Source organism: Ranitomeya variabilis, chromosome 6 (assembly GCF_051348905.1).
Source record: "Ranitomeya variabilis isolate aRanVar5 chromosome 6, aRanVar5.hap1, whole genome shotgun sequence".
NCBI lineage: Eukaryota > Metazoa > Chordata > Amphibia > Anura > Dendrobatidae > Ranitomeya > Ranitomeya variabilis.
In genome coordinates this window covers 471,097,576-471,118,894 of record NC_135237.1, presented here as the reverse complement: position 1 = coordinate 471,118,894, position 21,319 = coordinate 471,097,576, and the positions used below count along the sequence as shown (strand labels likewise).

Here is a 21,319-nt window from a genome sequence, read left to right as displayed (position 1 = left end):
AGTATTTGCATGGACCGTATGTTCCTGCAAACCACGTGGAGACAAGTCCATTTTTTACCAGCAGCACGAATGACAAGAGCCGGTACAAGTCTATGGGTCGGTATAACAAAGTACAGCACATTAACGTGCTGTTCGTGTTTAACATTGCAAAGTGTAGGAGTAGTTTGGACTTGATTTTCCTTCCGTAAGCCATACTGGAAAACAAGAGGATGCACACATCTTGGATTCTAACATCCCTGCTACCTTGCTACTGCAGGAGTCGCTGTAGGCCAAACAAGTGTTCGGACAGCTTATTTATCTACGTCTTCAGCCATTGCTATATACAATAAAAACACAATAAAGATCCATAGTTCAACACATAGATCTACCTGGGGGCAACGATTTCTCCAAGGGTGTTGGATATTCCTCGATGGTATTCTTCGTTGGCGGGATTAAAAGCTGTAGGAAAGGCATTACCAGGGACAGAGGACTCAGGGAGAGGAGTCTGAAAAGCCACTCTTGGTCTTTCCGGTGGGGACTTTTCTTCTTCCATAGCTGTTCTGCTTGTTTTCTGGGGGTCCACAAGTATTCCAGGACGATAGGGGACATTTCGATCGGACATTTCCTGGTGGCGATTTATTGCCCCAAACTGACGTAAGCGGTCAGGCTTTTCAAAGAAACACAAACAAATGTTAGCAAAGGTTTTCAGGTTAGTTTTATATTTTAGAAAAAGGATTTTTAGCATTAATAACACGAACACATCTTCCTGCTGTGGATTGTGCCACGGTTCCAAGCAGATTTCTAGTGATTTTTTTGTTGTGTATTTGAAGGAGGAAATCCCAGGTGAAAATATGCGGCATATACAGACATGCTGTGGATTAAAAATAAATGCCAGGTTGATTTCTTTTGCAAAGATTTTGCTGCTTCTGTAATACGCTGCAGATTTTCCAGCAGTAAATCACAGTATATTTACAAGGTGTGAACATACCCCAAGAGGTATAATTAATGCACTTTAGACAAACTCAGTGGGATTTATAGGATTGAATGTAAAACTGAATTTAAAAAACCTGTTTGAACGGCTAACCCTTGCTGCCGATATTGGAGATGGCTTACAGGCAACCTACAAGCATTAGTTGTAAAAAGCTAGTAAAATGTGTACAGCATCACTGAGTACAAGAGAAATACAAACAAAAGGCATTGACACATTCATGTTGCTTCAGTGCACCTAAAAAAAAAAAAAAATGGCAGAAGAATTTACTTATCAAAAATAAAATTAGCGGGGCAGTTCTGAAAAAGGCCTAGAATGAAGCAGACTTGGTAACCTCCTTAGGTATTGTGAAAGAAATGGTTAACTTGGAATAAATAAAATATACTTTATATATGAAGGGTCAGTATTATCATCTAAGTCTCCTATAGTCCTGTTCCCCTAGACTCCTCTCGGGAAAAGGTCAGTTATTCTGGGAGAAACATTAATAGGTTGGGAGTAGATATCCTTTCAAGGAAGTACATCTGGTTCACCCTTATTTTCAAGGTAATCAGCATATTTTGGCTAAATCCCTTGTTGACAAGAAATATGTGAAAAACATTCCCGCATTCTATCTTGGGAGTCGGTGACAGGTCGTCTAGAAAAGTGTGTTTTCTGCCAAATATTTGTAACCTATACCCCTTGTGACTTTTGGGTTATAAAAGAAGGCTGGGGCGGCAATAAAGCAGATATATCTCTCAAAGACATACTGTTGTCTGTCTCTCTGATTTATTTCTCCATACTATAGGTACCTATCGAACAATACCTGAGGTTGGTTTCCATTAGAGAGAAAATCTCGTCTCTAACAACTTGGAGGCCCCAGCGAGATTTCCACTCCATTCCCCTTCGACTACCATTCTGGACTGAACAAAGGCTGCCCACCACCTGGTCCGAGAGAGGGGAAAATTAGAACCCGGGTAAGTGAGCAATTGCTCGCACTTCTTTTCCTGTCTCTCCGGACGGGGAGGCCGGTAGAAGGTCAGTCTGCAGGGTTTTTCTAACGGGAATCCCTTCAGGTAGAAAATATCTGTGTTATTTGTGATAACATCTGTTTTTCTGTTTATTTGTGTTGTCATATTCTTTTATATAATGATAGTCTTTATAATCCGTTATCCGTCACTGATGATTTTGCTTGTATGTTTAAATTGTGGCACTGTAATCAAATTTACTTGCAAGCCCATTTGTCCCGTTAAACGTTGCCGCTGAGTGTTGTCATTTGTCAAAACTACGTGTCCTGTCTGCATTGTGTACTATGGTCCACGTTGGGCATTCACAAAATACCTCATTCAAACTGGTTCCAGGTTTTTGTTTTTATATCTTGTTGTGCAGTACTGCTAAAATTTGTCTCAAGGACTAATTCTTATTATGCCTTGTTATATGTGCTCTCTTTATCTCTCTGTCAGTGCTATTTTCGCTGTGTACTTGTTGATTGATCACATTATTATGGTTTACTACTGTAATGTTGTTTGTTTGGATGACCATGAGTATTAAGTTTGTTTACATATCTTGTAACATCTAAAGTAGTTCAGGAAAAGCACTCAGTGACTATCCAATTGTGTCATCCATAAGTTGCTGGAAATTAGGAAAGTTTTTTTCGTCTGCTCATGCTGTATGCCTTGTACAAACTGTTTGTGTTCGGTCACCATAGTTAAGAAGCGAGTAGGAAGTGAGGAAGATTGGTTTTTAAAGAAAGTGCATTTGTTACCTGTATTTCCACATCAGTATAGCCGAAGGAATAAGTTACATAGAGTGTTCTCTTGTCACATAGTCCCACATCCTCAGGCGTTGAGTCAAAGTTGGACACACATCATAAATACTAGATGGTATATGCCTCGGTGGCAGGATATGGTTACTCATGAATATTATTTTAATTCTTAAATTGTTTTGCCAAATTCATATTGTTGTGGGATCTCTAATGTTGGGTGATGAATATATAGCACTGGTTTTTGGAATAGCGATATTCATATGGGTATGCATTTATCTGTTTGAAAGGATTTATTCCAGCGTTAGGAAAGAATAGAGAGCTGCAGTACAGCTAATTGCCATAGACACAGGATTCACTGATTATTTTGAAAGGACAGTGGATTCTTGTGAGTACATAGCAGGACTGAAGACAGGGGTCGCTCCCTTTGACAGCTGTTATGGGTGCTAGATTTACTAGGTCAGGACAAGATATGGATCCAAGATATACAATGAAGGACCTGGTGTCTCTAGAGCATGGTAAAAAGGCTGTCAGGAATGCAGCAAGGATTTTAGAAAAGGCAGGAATGCCTAAAACCGGTTGTTTAGACGCTGAGAGATGGAAGCGGTTTAGCAGAGAGCATACTGAGTGGATTGGCAAGCATGGTTATGAAGAACAGGTGGCTGCATGGATCAGAACTTCTGAACGTCATGATCCGTATTATAATACTGAAAAGAATGATGAGGATGAAAGTGATGAAGCCCACATGAGAGGTAGAATGTATGTGAATAGATCCTCAGCTCCCCCGCAGGCACTGGGCCCCCCTTCCTTACAGGTCTCATCGGAGCTGGGAAAGGCGGCCCCTCCTTTACATGACCAGCTGGAGCACATATCTCCCTCCGCCCCCCCAGATAGAAGGGATCAGATTCTTCCTGATTCCAGTACGCAAGGAAAAGGAGTAACCTGGTGCCAAAAAGAGATGCCTTCTGGCTTCACTGAATCCTCAGATAACACTTCAGGGGCCAGCACAATACCTTACTTGCCTGACAGTTTTATTTCTTCCCCATCATTTACATCTCCTTTGGGAATAGCAAGGCTAGGACCTTGCAGCACACAGACTCTAGGACAGGTACAGTTGAATTACCCAGCACATGACTTGTCCCCTCCTCAATACTCGTCCGCAGATCATTATCCAGGATTGCCAAAAGGATCCCCTGACAGTTTTACTACCCCACAACATAGTCCAAGTCATGAGGGGGTCTCTCCAGAACAGGGCAACAGCCATTTTCGTTTATTTACTACCCCCACGCCCTCTCCCAGAGAGATTGAATCCCTAGGTGACAAACGAAGTATAGAAAAGATAGTTCTAACTAGGGGAAACAACGGATGGATATGTTCAAACACTGGACAGTCATGTGAAAAAGAAGCGGTGCCCAAAGAAATTGCACCCTCGTACCCAGTGAGTGGTCTACAGGTTGGTTTGGAAGAAAGGAGGGCAATGAGATCCAGTACTTGGATCTGTGATAAGTGTCATAAACAAAATGATAAGGCAAACTCTAAATGTGACTCCTGTTCTGCGACAAAGAAAGGTGACATGGCAACAGCCCTCCCAGTCATCACACAAACAACCAGTAGACCACCAGACGGGGGAGAGGAAGCAAAGATAGATACCACTACTTGGTATAAGCCATGGAGTAGATCTGAACAGCTTACTATGGCCAATAGTTTTCCAGACCCGTACAAAAATCCTCTTGGGTTTTACAAAGCTATGGAAAGTGCAGCTGATAATTATGATGCTGCATGGAATGACTTAGAACCATTATGTCGTATTTCTGCCGGAGTGCCTCTTGTTGAAAAGGTAAAAGCAGTCCAAGTAGATGCTGCAATACAGGATATACCAGCAGATAAGAAAACTAGAGACTCAGGACTGCAGTTCCTTGCTAGATTACTGGTAGTTGCCAAAAAGCAAGCAGAGGAACTAGCATCAGGATTACCAGAGGTATTTCAGGGAGCAGATGAGCCAATTGACAGATTCTATGCTAGATGTACAGCAGTGTTTACAGACCATGACTATGACTTAAAGAATCCTAGAGAAGCCAGATTTCTTAAAAATATGTTCATGACAGGACTAAGGGAAGAAATACGTACAGAAGTAATGCGTGTAAGACCAGAGTGCATTTATGCCACCCTCGACCAGTCCCTTCCCATGTTTAGAGGGGTGGAGGATCAGATTAACAATAAAAAGGCAAAGAAGCAGCAGAAGCCAGCTCCAGTCATGGTCAACATACCCCCTGATGCTTTCAATAATGCTGTTAAAACTGCAGTGCAGGCAGCGGGATTACAGGACAGAGGAACATGGCAGGGTACTCAGGGAAGACGATATGGGGTACCTGACTCAGAGGAATGCAAAAAGAAAGGGCTCTGTTTTGGTTGTGGTCAAAGGGGGCATATTAAGAGAAATTGTCTCCGACGAAAAGCAACCAAACCAGACCCAACCCATGTTTCACTGGTAATGACAGAAGAGGACGGAAATACTTCAGACTAGGAATTTGGCAGCCCCCGGCATACATCTGTAATAGTGGTTCCCCCACGCGATGGTCCAATGGCCATCACGCAATTACAACTTCCTAATGGGAAGCAATTAGACTGCCTGATTGATACGGGGGCGAGCCGTACTATTATACGTAAAAAATGATATGCCACAGCGATTCATGACAGGAAAAACAATTCCAGGGCTGGGAGCTGGAGGAACAACTCATCCTTTGTATGAAACCAAGCCTATGAAGGTACGAATAGCACATACTACTGATTTGTGTGCTCAATTATTAGTTTCAGACAAATGTCCACTAAATTTAATAGGTGCAGATATTCTAACTGCAGTAAATGCAATTATTAAATTTGGAAAGAAAGGTATTACTGTTACAGGCCCATTGTCAGAAGAAATTCTCTCCACTATGATGTCAATGATTGTGCTGAATGATGCCGAGAATCTGCCCATTGAGCAAGATATGGAAGTCCAGCAGATGCTTGAGCAAGTACCATCAGCACTATGGGTAAAAGATAAAACTGATGTAGGACTGTTAAGAATATCACCTGTGTCCATAAAATTAAGACCAGGAACAGTGCCGGTACGTATCCGCCAATACCCTCTAAGTAGAGAACAGACAGAGGCCATTTCAACTCAGGTATCAACGTATCTGAAAGCAGGAATATTGACCGAGAGAAAATCCGTATATAATACACCTCTTTTTCCGGTAAAGAAGAAACAGATTGAGGGACAACCAGCGGTTTACCGCATGGTACATGATCTAAGAGAAATTAACAAACTAATGATTGTTGACTTACCCATAGTGCCAAACCCACACACTTTATTAAATCAAATTCCAAGTAATGCAAAATGTTTCACTGTAATAGATCTAAGTAATGCCTTTTTCTCGGTGCCAATTGATGAGGAAAGCCAGCTGCTGTTTGCCTTCACCCATGCCGGTAAACAGTATTGTTGGACGCGCCTGCCTCAAGGAGGAGCAACATCTCCCTCTTTGTTTTCTGAGGCAATGGCGGGGATTTTACTCTCCTGGCACCCTGAAAATGGTGAGGTACAACTTACTTCAATATGTTGATGATCTATTACTGTGCACCCCTAACAGACAAGTTTGCTTAAGCGAAACAGTTTCTCTACTAATCTTTTTGTATTATGAGGGATGCAAAGTGTCCAAGGAAAAATTGCAAATAGCAAAAGAAAAGGTCACGTTTTTGGGACATTGCATCTCATCACAGTTGAAACACATAACACCAGAAAGGAAAAAGGCTATTAGCCAAGCAGTAGAACCCGCATCAATCCCTGCACTCAGAACATTCCTGGGACTGATAGGCTATTGCCGAGAGTGGATTCCTGCTGCATCTCAATTGATGCAGCCCCTCTTTGACGTTTTGTCCACATGTAACAAGGGGCAGCCATACCAACTGACCCCGGAAGCCAAAGAGGGGTTCAGGGACCTGAAAGGAGCCATTCTCTCAGCCCCAGCACTAGGAATACCAAACTATGACCTCCCTTTTCGTTTGTACTGTCATGAATCGGGAGGACATGCTAAAGGTGTATTAACACAGGAACATGGAGGAAAACATCGTCCTTTAGGATACTATTCCGCTCAATTGGATATAGTTGCCAAAGGAGCACCTACATGTATCAGAGCAGTTGCTGCATGTGCAGTACTAAAAGAAAAAGTTGCAGATTTGGTACTGGACAATCCTTTGGAAATTTTAGTACCACACTCTGTACAGGAGCTATTGCTCCAAGCCAGGACAAAACATTTGTCCATGAACAGGCTAACAAAATACGAAGTGGCTTTGCTGACACCTCCAAATGTCACAATTAAAAGATGTACGGTTTTGAACCCAGCCACTTTGTTGCCTGATACAAATGATGACCAAGAAATTGAAGCTCAGCATGATTGCTTTGAGCTAATGGATGCAGAAACACAACCACTTGCCAATGTGCAAGAGACAATGATTCCTGATGCAGACCTAGAGCTCTATGTAGATGGGTCACGATTTTATCAGGATGGAGTACCCCACACGGGGTATGCTGTAGTTGACCAACATGATGTAGTAAAAAGTGAAGCACTACCACCTGGAATGTCTGCTCAGGAAGCTGAGCTGAGGGCACTCACTGAAGCGTGTATAATGGCAGAACATCAAATAGCAAATATTTATACAGATAGTCGCTATGCTTTTGGCATTTGCCATGATTACGGTCCCATATGGAAAAGCAGACAGTTTATTGGTTCTTCTGGTAAACCCATTAAAAATGCAGAATTGGTATCCCAACTCCTGAGAGCACTGGAACTGCCAAAGAGAGTTGCAATAGTCAAGGTGCAAGCTCATACTAAAGAGCGCACTAGAGAAGCCGAAGGCAATAATAGAGCTGACATAGCAGCAAAAGCTGCTGCACTTTTTCCTCTCCCCGCAGAAATATACACTGTGCAGGTGTCCGGGGGAATGGATCTACAACTACTCCAGAGCCTGCAAGAACAGGCCTCTACACCAGAAAAAGAAGAATGGCAAAGGCACCTATGTGTGAAGGAAGAAGATGGCCTGTGGGGAGTCAACAGTAAGTACTGCCTTCCAAGGGCATTGTTCCCCATGATGTGCTCTCTCTCTCATGGTAAAACGCATCAGTCTAAAGACGCAATGGTAAGTCAGGTAAAAGCAAGTTGGGTCGCTCCAGGTTTCCACTATGCTGCTGCTAAATTCATACAGGGATGCGTAATCTGTGCCTGCCATAACATAGGAAAAACGGTGAAGGTGCCGCCAAAGTGCACCGCCAGACCATTGTACCCTTTTCAGCGAGTGCAAATTGATTTTATACAGCTTCCCAGGGTAGGCACCTATGAGTATGTGCTAGTGTGCATTGATTTATTTTCCAACTGGCCAGAAGCTTGGCCCTGTGCTTGTGCCAATGCACGCACTGTTGCAAAGAAATTGTTATCAGAGGTAGTCTGCAGATTTGGAGTACCTGAGGTCATTGAAAGTGACAGAGGTAGTCACTTTACTTCACAGGTGTGTCAAGAAATCACTCGAGCCCTGGGAATTGAACAATCATTCCACACTCCGTACCATCCACAAAGTAGTGGTAAGGTGGAAAGGTTGAATGGTACTCTTAAAATGAAAATTCAGAAAGCAATGGCAGAAACGGGTAAACCATGGACTGAGTGTCTTCCCATTGCATTGTACACTGTAAGGGTTACACCAACTAAAAAGACCAACCTAAGCCCATATGAGATTCTTTTTGGGGGACCTCCAAAAACAGGGTTGTATTTTCCTCAGCAGATGCAGGTCTCTCATTCAAATATGACAGCTTATGTCGGCGCATTGCAACAAATATTGCAGCAAATTCACACCCGTGTTTTTAGTTCCATTCCAGATCCCTCCTCCTTGCCAGGTTCACATGATCTCAAGCCTGGAGACTGGGTGGTGACACGAAAGCATCTGAGAAAAAGCCTTGACCCCCGATTTGAGGGACCGTACCAAGTCCAGCTGACCACACCAACTTCAGTCAAGTTGGAAGGAAAGCCTGCCTGGATCCACGCATCTCATTGTAAAAGATTCCACAAGAACTGAGAAGAAATGATGCTAGGAAAGTACTATCCCTTTATATTTCTCATGCTTGTCTCCTTGGTACATGGTAAACTAAGCAATGAGCTACCTGAGGTTTGGGATAGTGATCTGTCAAAACAATGGACTAATAAATTTGTCCAGTATCATAATTATATTGTACAGGCCCGAAACTTGTCTAATTGTTGGATCTGTTCCCATGCCCCTATAGCTGCTAAGACTATGCCTTATTTTGTAACTCCATTATCTGAACAAGACCTGTTCATAAGGGGATGTTGGGACATGCGGCCTTTAGATCTGTCCGAACAGCAGAGTAAAACAGCCGCTGCTTTGCCCATCACAGGATGGACTAGACAACCATGGTTTCAATTCAATCTTACGGGAAACCAAGATCCTTCAAGTAAACGTACAAATAATCTGTTTGAATTCAAGGACAATGATGGCACTTGGGGAAATAGAGAAGTAGACCGAAACTATATAGGAAAGGTTCCAGATCAGGAGCTGAGAGTTAGCTTCGCTGCCAAAGTCCCTTTCCCCAAGGAAGATAAACTCCAATGCTACAGGGGAGTCTGTCTAGAACGGATGTTGCATAGCACCAACTGGTCAAGAAATTATTTCTTTATGGGAGGAGACACCAACCTATGTAAAGAAAGAGAAGCTGTCCACATAGATGAGGAGACCAGGGAGGGCCAGCTTGGGGATGGGGCAGCTGAAATGTCTATAAGCATTAATACTACTCCCCAATGTCAACCATTACGATACTATAAGTCAGTCACAACCGATTTAGATGACTCCTGGTGCCTATATTCTGACACCACACTCCTGGTTTCAATAGCAGTGGCTCTCACAAGTGAATTTCAGTTTGAACTGCCCAAGGGAATATATATAGTATGCGGAAACAATGCATATAGGTGGATTCCCCGGGGGGCAGAAGGCGCCTGTACTTTGGCCAGACTAGAGCCTGCTACATGGGTGTGGGAAGAAAAAGATTTCCCATACCATAATATCCCAGACCACATGATAATAAAACGGAGTGTGCCATCTACACGAAACCAAAAAGGCCATTTAATGCAAACCCCCTGGTTTCTTAAAACAGGAATGATAATGACAGGTCCCCTTGGACTTATGTTTGGAACTGTGAGAAATGCTCAGATGATAGAAGAACTGGGAGATATCTTTGATAATGTAACTGAATATTTATTTGACGCACTTAATGTCGAATCCGCATATACCAAACAGCTCATAGTAATTACCAACCAGCATTCTATGGTCCTTGACTATCTCACTGCCTCACAGGGAGGATTCTGTCAGGTGGTGGGACCTGCATGCTGTCACTATATAGATCCTACTGGACTTATGAGAGTTAGCCATGATATAGAGCAAGCAAGGCTTATCAAGGAAGGAGTGCGAAAAGCTAATTCACTAGAAAATTTGCCCTTCCCTGAGTGGCTCTCTTGGCTAAATCCTTTAAATTGGTTCAAGGGAATAGGCGGATGGTTGTCAGGAATAATGCATTTTCTTATTCAAGTTGTGTTTGCTATTTTGATCCTAGTGGTAGCTGTTAAGCTGTTTGTACTGCTGATTAAGAAAATTCTCAGTTCTAAATGCAACTGTTTTCCAGGTAAACGTGAATTAAAGATCGATACCGATTCAGAAATAAAGTCCACCCAAGTAATGATGACTACCTTTATAACTTCACTCCAACGTGAATGCATCTTCTGCAACAAACAAACTTCCGTGGACCTGACGGATTGTATGCAATGTGGAAAGCCGTTGGTCTAATGGAAAGAAGGATGCTTACAAGACCTTAACAAGAATTCTTTTAAAAATGAACTTTTCTCAAATATAAACTTGAACTTTGCATTTATACGCTAAAAATATATATCTATTTATCTTGTTTATTCTACTCATATATGTATTACTGTATTAACCCAATATCTTTGCATATAGCAATTCCCCATAGTTAGTGCCTTCTGTATTAATCAGGGTTAACAAGGGAAAGTGGGTCTGATCCCCAGGTATAGTCTGAATGGATGCGCAGCAGGACTGGCATCCCATGATATACATTAGATAAGCTGTGTATTTCGTGAAGTAGGGCTATCCTGCAGACCTAGTGGTAGGAAGAGGTCAGATAGGGAAAGATGAATTAGATGATAAAAAGAGGGGAATTGTGAAAGAAATGGTTAACTTGGAATAAATAAAATATACTTTATATATGAAGGGTCAGTATTATCATCTAAGTCTCCTATAGTCCTGTTCCCCTAGACTCCTCTCGGGAAAAGGTCAGTTATTCTGGGAGAAACATTAATAGGTTGGGAGTAGATATCCTTTCAAGGAAGTACATCTGGTTCACCCTTATTTTCAAGGTAATCAGCATATTTTGGCTAAATCCCTTGTTGACAAGAAATATGTGAAAAACATTCCCGCATTCTATCTTGGGAGTCGGTGACAGGTCGTCTAGAAAAGTGTGTTTTCTGCCAAATATTTGTAACCTATACCCCTTGTGACTTTTGGGTTATAAAAGAAGGCTGGGGCGGCAATAAAGCAGATATATCTCTCAAAGACATACTGTTGTCTGTCTCTCTGATTTATTTCTCCATACTATAGGTACCTATCGAACAATACCTGAGGTTGGTTTCCATTAGAGAGAAAATCTCGTCTCTAACAGTATGAGGACATGATCTCCTCTCAGGGCACGGTGAAACCTCCGTGACTCCTGAAGCATCTGAGCCAAGAGCTGGCAATCTCTTACACTCCCAAAAAAGATACCAATGCCCCTCACAAGGACAGTGGACAGGTATAATAACAAGTTGCTTATAATCACAAGTCTCTTGCTTCCAGTGGAAGTGTTTCAAACTAATTCCAAATCCATGCAAATATTCACAACGTGCTCAGGTCTACATCGTCCAAACTACTACAACATGCAAGCAAAAGAATACACAGGAAAGTTATTAGCATTTGTAAAGCGTCCCTGCACTAGAGAAATAGAAACAAACAAAAGAAAGAACGTTTTAAAAAATCTGCTCAATTTACCTCCACTTCATTTAGCTAGAAAAAGCACGTAACAATAATTAGCAAAATAATACACTTAGGATAAAACATAATATAAGAGATATAATGAAGCCCCTAGTGTAAATTACTACCCACAAACAGGTGATAAAGGTCCCAGTAGTGGCCCTGGGAATCCTGGCGTCTCTTTCCGTGAGCCCCTCCACAATGAGGAAGTGTGGCCAATAATGCCACTAATATACTAGAGGAGTACACCATAGCGCTCTTCTGTGGGGTCTGGTTCAGTAGACAGCGGCAGTATGTTTTTTAGAACTCCATATTGTGCAGTTACTCTGTTGCTCCTCTTATAAATATATCCATAAATTGACAAATGGGTGTGACTATCAGGACATGTTAGTACAAATAGAAGGGTAGTAATAAAGCTGGTACTCACACCATACACATTAGATAGCTGAATGATGGCTTGGCTGCCTCTCCCGACTCCTCCATGCACTGGGCCGCTCAACTCATCTGATGGCGGCTTATCTCAGCACCAAACACAAGTGTCGACAGGTGAAATTGCAGCTGCTGCATCCAGCTCTCTCCTGACATAATCTGTAGGGGGAGCGCCGGGAGGCCTCCATAGATGCACACTTATCTAGTGTGTAATAGGGCCTAAGGGCTCATTTCCACTGGCGAGGAAAACGGACGAGTGCAATCCGATAAAAAATCGGATTGCACTCGGACCAATGTTATTCAATAGGTGTCTTTTCATTTGCGATTTTTTTTCTCTGCCGAAATCTGACTGAGAAAAAAATCGCAGCATGCTGCGATTTGCTGCGAGTCTCGGACGAGACTCGCCAATGCAAGTCAATGGGTGCGAGAAAAAAAAAATCGCACAGCACTCGCACCATGCGAGTTCTGTCCGATTTTTACGCACCGGTGTCCTTTGAAAAGCCGGCAATTCAGCGCGGTGTACAGTAAAATCACACTGACAGGTTAGAATAGACTAGATATATACACATAGAATGTGTATATATACATATATATATGTCAGTGAGACACCTATATATGTATATTTAATGCAGCGCTAGATAGCATAAAAGCCGCTAATTCAATTGCCGGCTTTTGCTCTCTCCTTCACAAACCCGACATGATATGAGACATGGTTTACATACAGTAAACCATCTCATATCCCCTTTTTTTTGCATATTCCACACTACTAATGTTAGTAGAGTGTATGTGCAAAATTTGGCCGCTGTAGCTGCTCAAATAAAGGGTTAAATGGCGGAAAAAATTGGCGTGGGCTCCCGCGCAATTTTCTCCGCCAGAGTGGTAAAGCCAGTGACTGAGGGCAGATATTAATAGCCAGGAGAGGGTCCATGGTTATTGGCCCCCCCTGGCTACAAACATCTGCCCCCAGCCACCCCAGAAAAGCCACATCTGGAAGATGCGCCTATTCTGGCACTTGGCCACTCTCTTCCCACTCCCTGTAGCGGTGGGATATGGGGTAATGAAGGGTTAATGCCACCTTGCTATTGGAAGGTGACATTAAGCCAGATTAATAATGGAGAGGCGTCAATGATGACACCTATCCATTATTAATCCAATTGTTTGAAAGGGTTAAAAAACACACACACACACACGATTTAAAAGTATTTTAATGAAATAAACACAGCGGTTGTTTTAATATTTTATTGCTCTCTCAATCCATTTGCTGACCCTCACTTGGCAAAACAATAAATGCACAAGATACATACCCTCTGTTGAACCGTCACGTCCCACGAGGTAATCCATCTGAAGGGGTTAAAATAATTTACAAGCAGGAGCCCTGCAAAGGCAGCTGTGCTCGTGCTTGTAATTCCCCGGAGAATGAAGGAAATGTAGGTCATTGACCTACATTTCCTTCAGTCGTGGTGATGCGCCCCCTGGTGGATGTCCTCATATGACCTGGAGCGTGGGGAAAAAGTTCCCAGGCTGCAGTTCATGAGAACATCCAGCAGGGGCGCATCACCGCGACTCAATGTAAGTACAGATCCAGCTTTCCTTTCAGCACCCGGGGGATTACAGGCACGAGCGAGTGGTTTATCGCAGCTCATGCCTGTAATATTAGTTAACCCCTTCAGATGGATTTCCTCGTGGGACGTGATAGGACATCAGAAGGTATGTATATTGTGTGTTTATTATTTTGCCAAGCGAGGGTGTTGCTGATGGATTGAGAAAGCAATAAATTATTAAAACAACCTGTTTGTTTCTTTCATTAAAATACTTTTTAATCATGTGTGTGTGTGTGTGTTTTTTAACCCTTTCAGACAAATGGATTAATAATGGATAGGTGTCATAATTGACGCCTCTCCATTATTAATCTGGCTTAATGTCACCTTACAATAGCAAGGTGACATTAACCCTTCATTACCCCATATCCCACCGCTACACGGGAGTGGGAAGAGAGTGGCCAAGTGCCAGAATAGGCGCATCTTCCAGATGTGCCTTTTCTGGGGTGGCTGGGGGCAGATGTTTTTAGCCACGGGGGGGCCAATAACCATGGACCCTCTCCTGGCTATTAATATCTGCCCTCAGTCACTGGCTTTACCACTCTGGCGGAGAAAATTGCGCGGGAGCCCACGCCAATTTTTTCCGCCATTTAACCCTTTATTTTAGCAGCTACAGCGCAGAAATTTTGCACATACACACTACTAACATTAGTAGTGTGGAATATGCAAAAAAAATGGGGATATGAGATGGTTTACTGTATGTAAACCATGTCTCATATCCTGTCGGGTTTGTGAAGGAGAAGGAAAAAGCCGGCAATTGAATTAGAGGCTTTTAAGCTATCTAGCGCTGCATTAAATATAAATATACATATATAGGTGTCTCACTGACATGTATATATGTATATATACACATACTATGTGCATATATCTACTCTATTCTAACCTGTCAGTGTGATTTTACTGTACACCGCGCTGAATTGCCGGCTTTTCAAAGGACACTGGTGCGTAAAAGTCGGACAGCAATACGGATGTCATACTGATGTCATACGGATGATGCGATTAAAAATCGCATGACAATCGCATACGCTACATCCCTTTTTTCAGTCCAGAATACGGGCCGATTTGTCTCTCGCCAGTGGAAATGAGCCCTTAAAGGGGTTGTCCACTCCTCGGACAAAACCTTCTTAATCACCATATTCCACCATGTAAAATAACAGTCCGTACTCACCTCGCGGTGACAGTGCTGTTACAGCAACATCGGCACCAGGTCTCCCATGACGTTATGTCGCGTGAGCCCTGCAAACAGTGGCTGCTACTGGGCTGCTTCACCCTCACTTCCATCAGACGAAGATGACATCTGGAGGAGGTCAGAGTGCAGCACCTCTCAGTTCTTCCAAAGGAAGTGAGAGTGTAGTGGCCCATAGCGGCCACTGATTGACTGCAGGGCTCACGTGACAGAGCAACATTGCACAATACCAGGGGACCTGGCGCCGCCGTCACCGGAATGGCGATGGCACCGGAGGGGAGTACAGGCTGTTATTATATTACGTGGAGGAATATGGTGATTGAGAAGGGGTAGTCTGAGTAATGGACAACCCCATAACATTGTCTATTTATTCATAACTTTCTAGGAGGAATGAAAGAGGAACAGCACAAACAGAGCTCCAAGAAAAGACAGAATTGCTGTTGTATTAGGGAGGCAGGTATTTACTACAAGATTCACAGCAGGTGAACCGACAGATCCTCTTAAAATGGAGAGAGAGCACACTAGGAAAGTGGAATTTCTCACTTGCTTCTCAGGATCTACGGCTCCAGAGGCGGCAACTTTCAGTTCCAGTTCCTTCTCCCTGGAAAAACAGATGTCACCATAAATATAAACATGAAAGGATTATAATTACTTCAGATCAAACATGATAAAGAATTGTAATCGATGGCAGGATGGCTCTCTTATTAATAACAGAAGAACAGCATTATTAGTAAATAGGTTGACCACAACAATTTACTACAAATACAGTAGAACTCCAGTGATAACTTTCACTTTGTGGCGGACCCTGGCCATGTGTTCAGGCCCACCGCTGCACCTTTACAAGTAAAAATGGAAGCATGACATGTGGCTCATTAAAAGCAATGTCAGTGCGGGGCCCCTTAATGGTTATTGAGGCTCAGCTGGGGAGTCAATGTGAAGAATTGAAAAAGTAAAATGGCCACATCTAATTGTCAGTATATTCATACATTTCCAGGGGATAATAGAAATATGGCACAATGTGGAGTTATAATGAAGGTTACTCCAGCGTTGGTAATGCGTGCGTGACCACTACATCATGGCAGCTGCTATTTCCCTTCCTACATTAGAGTATAGTCATTAAATACACATGTACCGCTTTTTGTTTCTTTGCTGTTCAGCCATTTGCTGCATTAGCTCCTCTCTGTAACGCTCTTTCCTTCTCTTCTGAGCCTCATCTTTATCTGCTCCGCCTATGAAACAAATACAAATGTCATACTGTCCTGACGATCCAATCTGTTAGACCAATATTTTTCCAAATTATAGATAGTGTCTCAATTTACAGTTACTGCTTATCTCCACATGCTCTCTACACCGTGGCCATACATACAACACAGAATCGAAGATGTTCTAACAACCAGTTCATCTCTAATTTGGTATTTGGAGAGCTGATTAAAGGGAATCTGTCACCAAGTTTTGCTATGTAATCAGACAGCAGCATGACCCCTGATTCCAGCAATGTGTCACTTACTGGACTTTTCGCTGTCATTTTGATACAATCGCTGTTTTCGCTGCTGATTTTTTTTTTTTTTTAAATCAGATCATTTATATTTAGAAAATTACACAATAACATTTTTACAAACAAAAAGAGATCAGTAGAACAAGGAGAGTTTCAGTATTACATGGTATCAATATATATTATTGCTCTGCTGCATATCTAGCAGTTCTCTGAATGCTGAGCTCTGTATAACCCCGCACACACCACTGATTGGCAAGTTTCTGTGTACACTGTGCATAGGCAGAAAGCTGCTAATCATTGGTTGGGGCAAGGTTATACAGAGCAGTTCACTAGGAGGCACAAGGCAGCCAGTCCTGAAGTGATAATCTCCTGATTTTAATGAAACAACAACGCACAGCCTAATAAGTGACACATCACTTGAATCTCTCTCTCAGCCCAAACATCATGCTGCTGTCAGATTAAACAGAAAAAAAACCTGTGGACAGATTCCCTTTGAGACTTATGAGTAAGATTGTTTTTTAGCTTTATACACCTTCCAAGTTGATGACCGCAGATATCTACATCTCTACATATCCGCAGATATCTACATCTGCATGCATTCTTTTCTGTTCAAAATAGTACTGTCCCGTTAAAGCATTTCTTCTGCGAAAAATATCTCGGAAATATTGACCTGTACCAAAGAAGACTCCGCGAATCTCACACTGGGTCAATACAGTAAATACTGCACCTCCCTATGATAGACATTGTCCTCAAAAATCGGGTAAGGTATAGAAGCCTAGGTTCGATTCCCCTTGGACTCATTAGTCCCCAGGCGATGAGGAGTATTCTCTCATGATTAAAGTGTGTGATATTTGGTGCCTGACAAGGATTTTGGTTAATATATTAGACCCATAGTATGTTAAGGGCAAGGTTACATTTACCACAGTATTAATTAGCTATGAGAATTCCTTGTTCTTTTGTTCCATGATGTAACCTTATTATGTTGTAAAATCTTCATTAAAATGAGTTGGAAAAAAATATTGCCCTGTACAGCACACAGGTTTCCATACCCCGGTACTAACCAGTGTGCATTCATTATGAATAAAATATACAAAACATAATGTATGTGAAATTGGAATTTTGCTTTCTGTATGTAAATGTGTCTTACCAAGTAGAAGGCCTGTAGAGAAAATTTCATCCTTGATGTGGGCAGACTTTGAGCGCTCTATCTGCTGAACTGGGTGTTCAATTTTTGTCCTAGATAGTAAATAAAAAAAATCACCTAAACAAAACATAATTTTCCGTGGGAAATTACTTACCATAAAATGCCTTAAAGGGAAACTGTCCGCAGAATGATATTGGGGCAGAGAACCGGATTCCAGGAATGTATCATTTCCTCAGCATCTTGCTGTAGTTTCAATACAATTAGTGTTTTATCAGCAGGAGATTATCGATAGAGGAGTAGGTGTCAGGCTAATCTGTGTAACCCCGCCCCACCACTGATTGATAGCTTGCTAACAATGCAAAGTGTACACAGGAATCTGCCAATCTTGGGTGTGGGTGGGGTTATACACAATTCACATTCTGACCACTGCTACATCTACAGCAGAGAAAACACAGTTTCTATCAAATCTGCACCAAACAGCCCAGTAAGTGATACATAGCTGGAATCAGGCTCTCTGGCCCTACAATATGCAATATTGGATTGAAGTTCATTCTCTGTCCTCCGGAGAACACGCCAGCGCAAGGCAATACCGCCTTGCGCAGGTGTGTACTCCGGAGGACAGAGAATGAACTTCAATCCAATATTGCGGCCAGCATGCAGCCAGCGGGTAAGGAAAGGGTGAATCAAACACCTGAAAACCCCGCCCATATGACCCAAAACTGGTCCCGCCAAATTCAGGTGACAGGTTCCCTTTAAGCTTCTCCTAAACTTCCCAAAGTTCACAAGAAACTAAAACAAATTTAATTGAAAGGTAAAAAAAACAAGGTTTCAAAAGTATTGTCAATTGGCTTCAATCAGGTTATTTCTTTGATCAAAACTGGACTTAAAAAGCCAAAACACACAGTTTGTGAAATTATAGATAATAAATTATTTACTATTCTTTACTTCAGATCTTACTTATAACTCCATATGGAGCATCGCCCTACAGTACTTTCTGTACTGCAGACCTGGGAAATGTGCAACCCTTGGACCCACATCCGACCCTCTGGTTGTTCTAGTCCGTGAACCAAAAAAGCAAAAAGGCTAAAACAGTGGCCCATGGGCTGCCCAGTGCCTTCCCCCACCCACCCACCGCCGTCACCACTATTCACATCCTCGGGATGCAGACACCAGTGAATAGATTGGTGGAGGAGGAGACCCCAGCCCCTTCTTCCATCAATCAACATGTGAGCCAGCTGACGTGAGTACGTCATTCTATCGCATCAGCTGTGCACTGCGGCCAGTCAGAGCATCGGAGACAGGAGCAGACGCAGAGTGTCGGGGAAACAGGAGCAAGGTGAGTGTGTAGTGTTTTGATTTTTTCATGTGTATGGGATGTTTGTATGCACATAGTAGGTATGTGGGGCTCACGCTGTATATAGGGAGGCTATGTGTGGATCACACTGTATATAGGGAGGCTATGTGGGGCTTATGCTGGATATAGGGAGGCTATGTGGGGCTTATGCTGTATATAGGGAGGCTATGTGGGGCTCACACTGTATATAGGGAGGCTGTGTGGGGCTCACACTGTATATAGGGAGGCTATGTGGGGCTCACACTGTATATAGGGAGGCTATGTGGGGCTCACACTGTATATAGGGAGGCTATGTGGGGCTTATGCTGTATATAGGGAGGCTGTGTGTGGCTCACGCTGTATATAGGGAGGCTATGTGTGGATCACACTGTATATAGGGAGGCTATGTGGGGCTTATGCTGGATATAGGGAGGCTATGTGGGGCTTATGCTGTATATAAGGAGGCTATGTGTGGCTCACGCTGTATATAGGGAGGCTATGTGTGGCTCACACTGTATATAGGGAGGCTATGTGGGGCTTGTGCTGGATATAGAGAGGCTATGTGTGGCTCACACTGTATATAGTGAGGCTGTTTGTGGCTCACGCTGTATATAGGGAGACTGTGGCTCATGCTGTATATAGGAAGGCTATGTGTGGCTCATGCTATATATAGGGAGGCTAAGTGGGGATTATGCTGATATAGGGGGCAATGTGGGGCTCATACTGTATATAGGGAGGCTATGTAGGGCTCATGCTAAATATAGGAAGGCTATGTGGGGCTCATGCTGTATATAGGGGCAATGTGGGTGGGGCTCATGCTGTATATAGGGAGGCTATGTAGGGCTCATGCTGTATAGGAAGGCTATGTGGGGCTCATGCTGTATATAGGGAGGCTATGTGGGGCTCATGCTGTCTATAGGGAGGCTATGTGGGGCCCATGCTGTCTATAGGGAGGCTATGTATGGTTGATGTTGTATATACAGAGGCTATGTGTGGGGCTCATGCTGTATATAGGGAGGCTATGTGGGGCTCATGTTGTATATGGGAGGCTATGTGGGGTTCATGTTGTATATACAGAGGCTATGTGGGGCTCATGGTGCATATGGGAGGCTATGTGATGTTCATTCTGTATATGGGAAGTTATGTGTGGCTCATGCTGTATATTGGAGGCTATGTGGGGGGCTCATGTGTGGGCTTTTACGGTATATGGGGAAAGTAATCATACTTAATTCTGCTCAATATTAAGTGATACAATTCATTTTAATAAAAAATAATTATAACAAATATTGAGCAGAATTAATTTCAGCCTATTTGTTTGGCCCTCCACAACAGTCACGGTCTCTCATGTGGCCCCTTGGGGAAATTAATTACCCACCCCTGCTCTTTTTTTTTTCTAAACAACACTCCCTTAGTAAAGTCCTTTAAAATTAGCATTAAATATAAAAGCCAGTATCTCTGGAATTGTATGGTGGGGGAGGAAGGAAGTAAAGAAGGAAGGGAGAAAGGAAGAAAGACAGAGAGAAAGAAAGAAAAAAAAAGGAAAATAAATACTCAGGGGAGCATAAGGAAAAAATTAAGAGCAAAAACTAGCCAATTTTGATCTTATGAAAGGTCCTCTTTAAATCTAAGTAGAGACAAAATAAATATTCCGTAAGAAAATGTAAAATGATTCCTCTCTACTTTGTGGCGAGATCTGCTCATTTAGATAGGGGACTAAATTTACCTGTTCCTCATAAGTGATGTAGCAGGCCTTCGATTTGATTGCTCCCGAAAATTATCTTCATCGTCCACTGGATATTCTCGATCTCTCCTGTCTTTATGTGGCCTATATTTCGTCCCAAAAAGATGATTTAACTTTATTGTGTAGCATCTACTTCCCGTTCATTTCATGTGCAGTGGGCACATATAACAAGTGGAGATAACAGAGTGGATGATTTCAATAAGGAAACTTAGAGCTCAGTCTAATTTGTACCCGAGTTCTATAAGGAGGAGGATTTTGTGTTACTCACCTGTAAAATGCTTTTCACGCTGAGTTTTATAGGACACAGAAGAGCTTGGCTGTGGCTGCTGCCACTAGGAGGTGGACACTAAGCCAAGTAGTCTTGGCTCCTTCTACATAGACTATACCCCTCCTGCAGAAGCCAAGCTAATCCGTGTGCATAGGAGTATACAGAAGAAGCCAACAGAAGGTAAACCATGATCCCAAAAGAAGCCTCTGTATAGGTAAGGACTGAGAATCAGAGGAACGCATTCGTTAACGCCAAAGAATGCCCACAAAATTAGAGAGTTGAAGCTTTATCTTCCAATTAACTCAGCAAGAA

At 42.6% G+C, this 21,319-nt stretch overlaps 1 protein-coding gene across 8 annotated transcripts in view; it reads right to left on the bottom strand.

Moving 5' to 3' along the window:
• CSPP1 (centrosome and spindle pole associated protein 1) overlaps positions 1-21,319 on the bottom strand; it is a 109,919-nt gene that overhangs the window by 39,642 nt on the left and 48,958 nt on the right. For 7 of the 8 annotated variants that reach the window (XM_077270610.1, XM_077270611.1, XM_077270614.1 and 4 more), the window contains 5 exons: positions 20,722-20,823; positions 17,669-17,757; positions 16,159-16,255; positions 15,570-15,627; positions 369-646 (listed from right to left, as the gene is read on the bottom strand). In XM_077270610.1, the coding sequence (XP_077126725.1) occupies positions 369-646; positions 15,570-15,627; positions 16,159-16,255; positions 17,669-17,757; positions 20,722-20,823 (624 nt within the window). The remainder of the gene's footprint in view (positions 1-368; positions 647-15,569; positions 15,628-16,158; positions 16,256-17,668; positions 17,758-20,721; positions 20,824-21,319) is intronic. The other variant, XM_077270618.1, reaches the window with a different exon arrangement.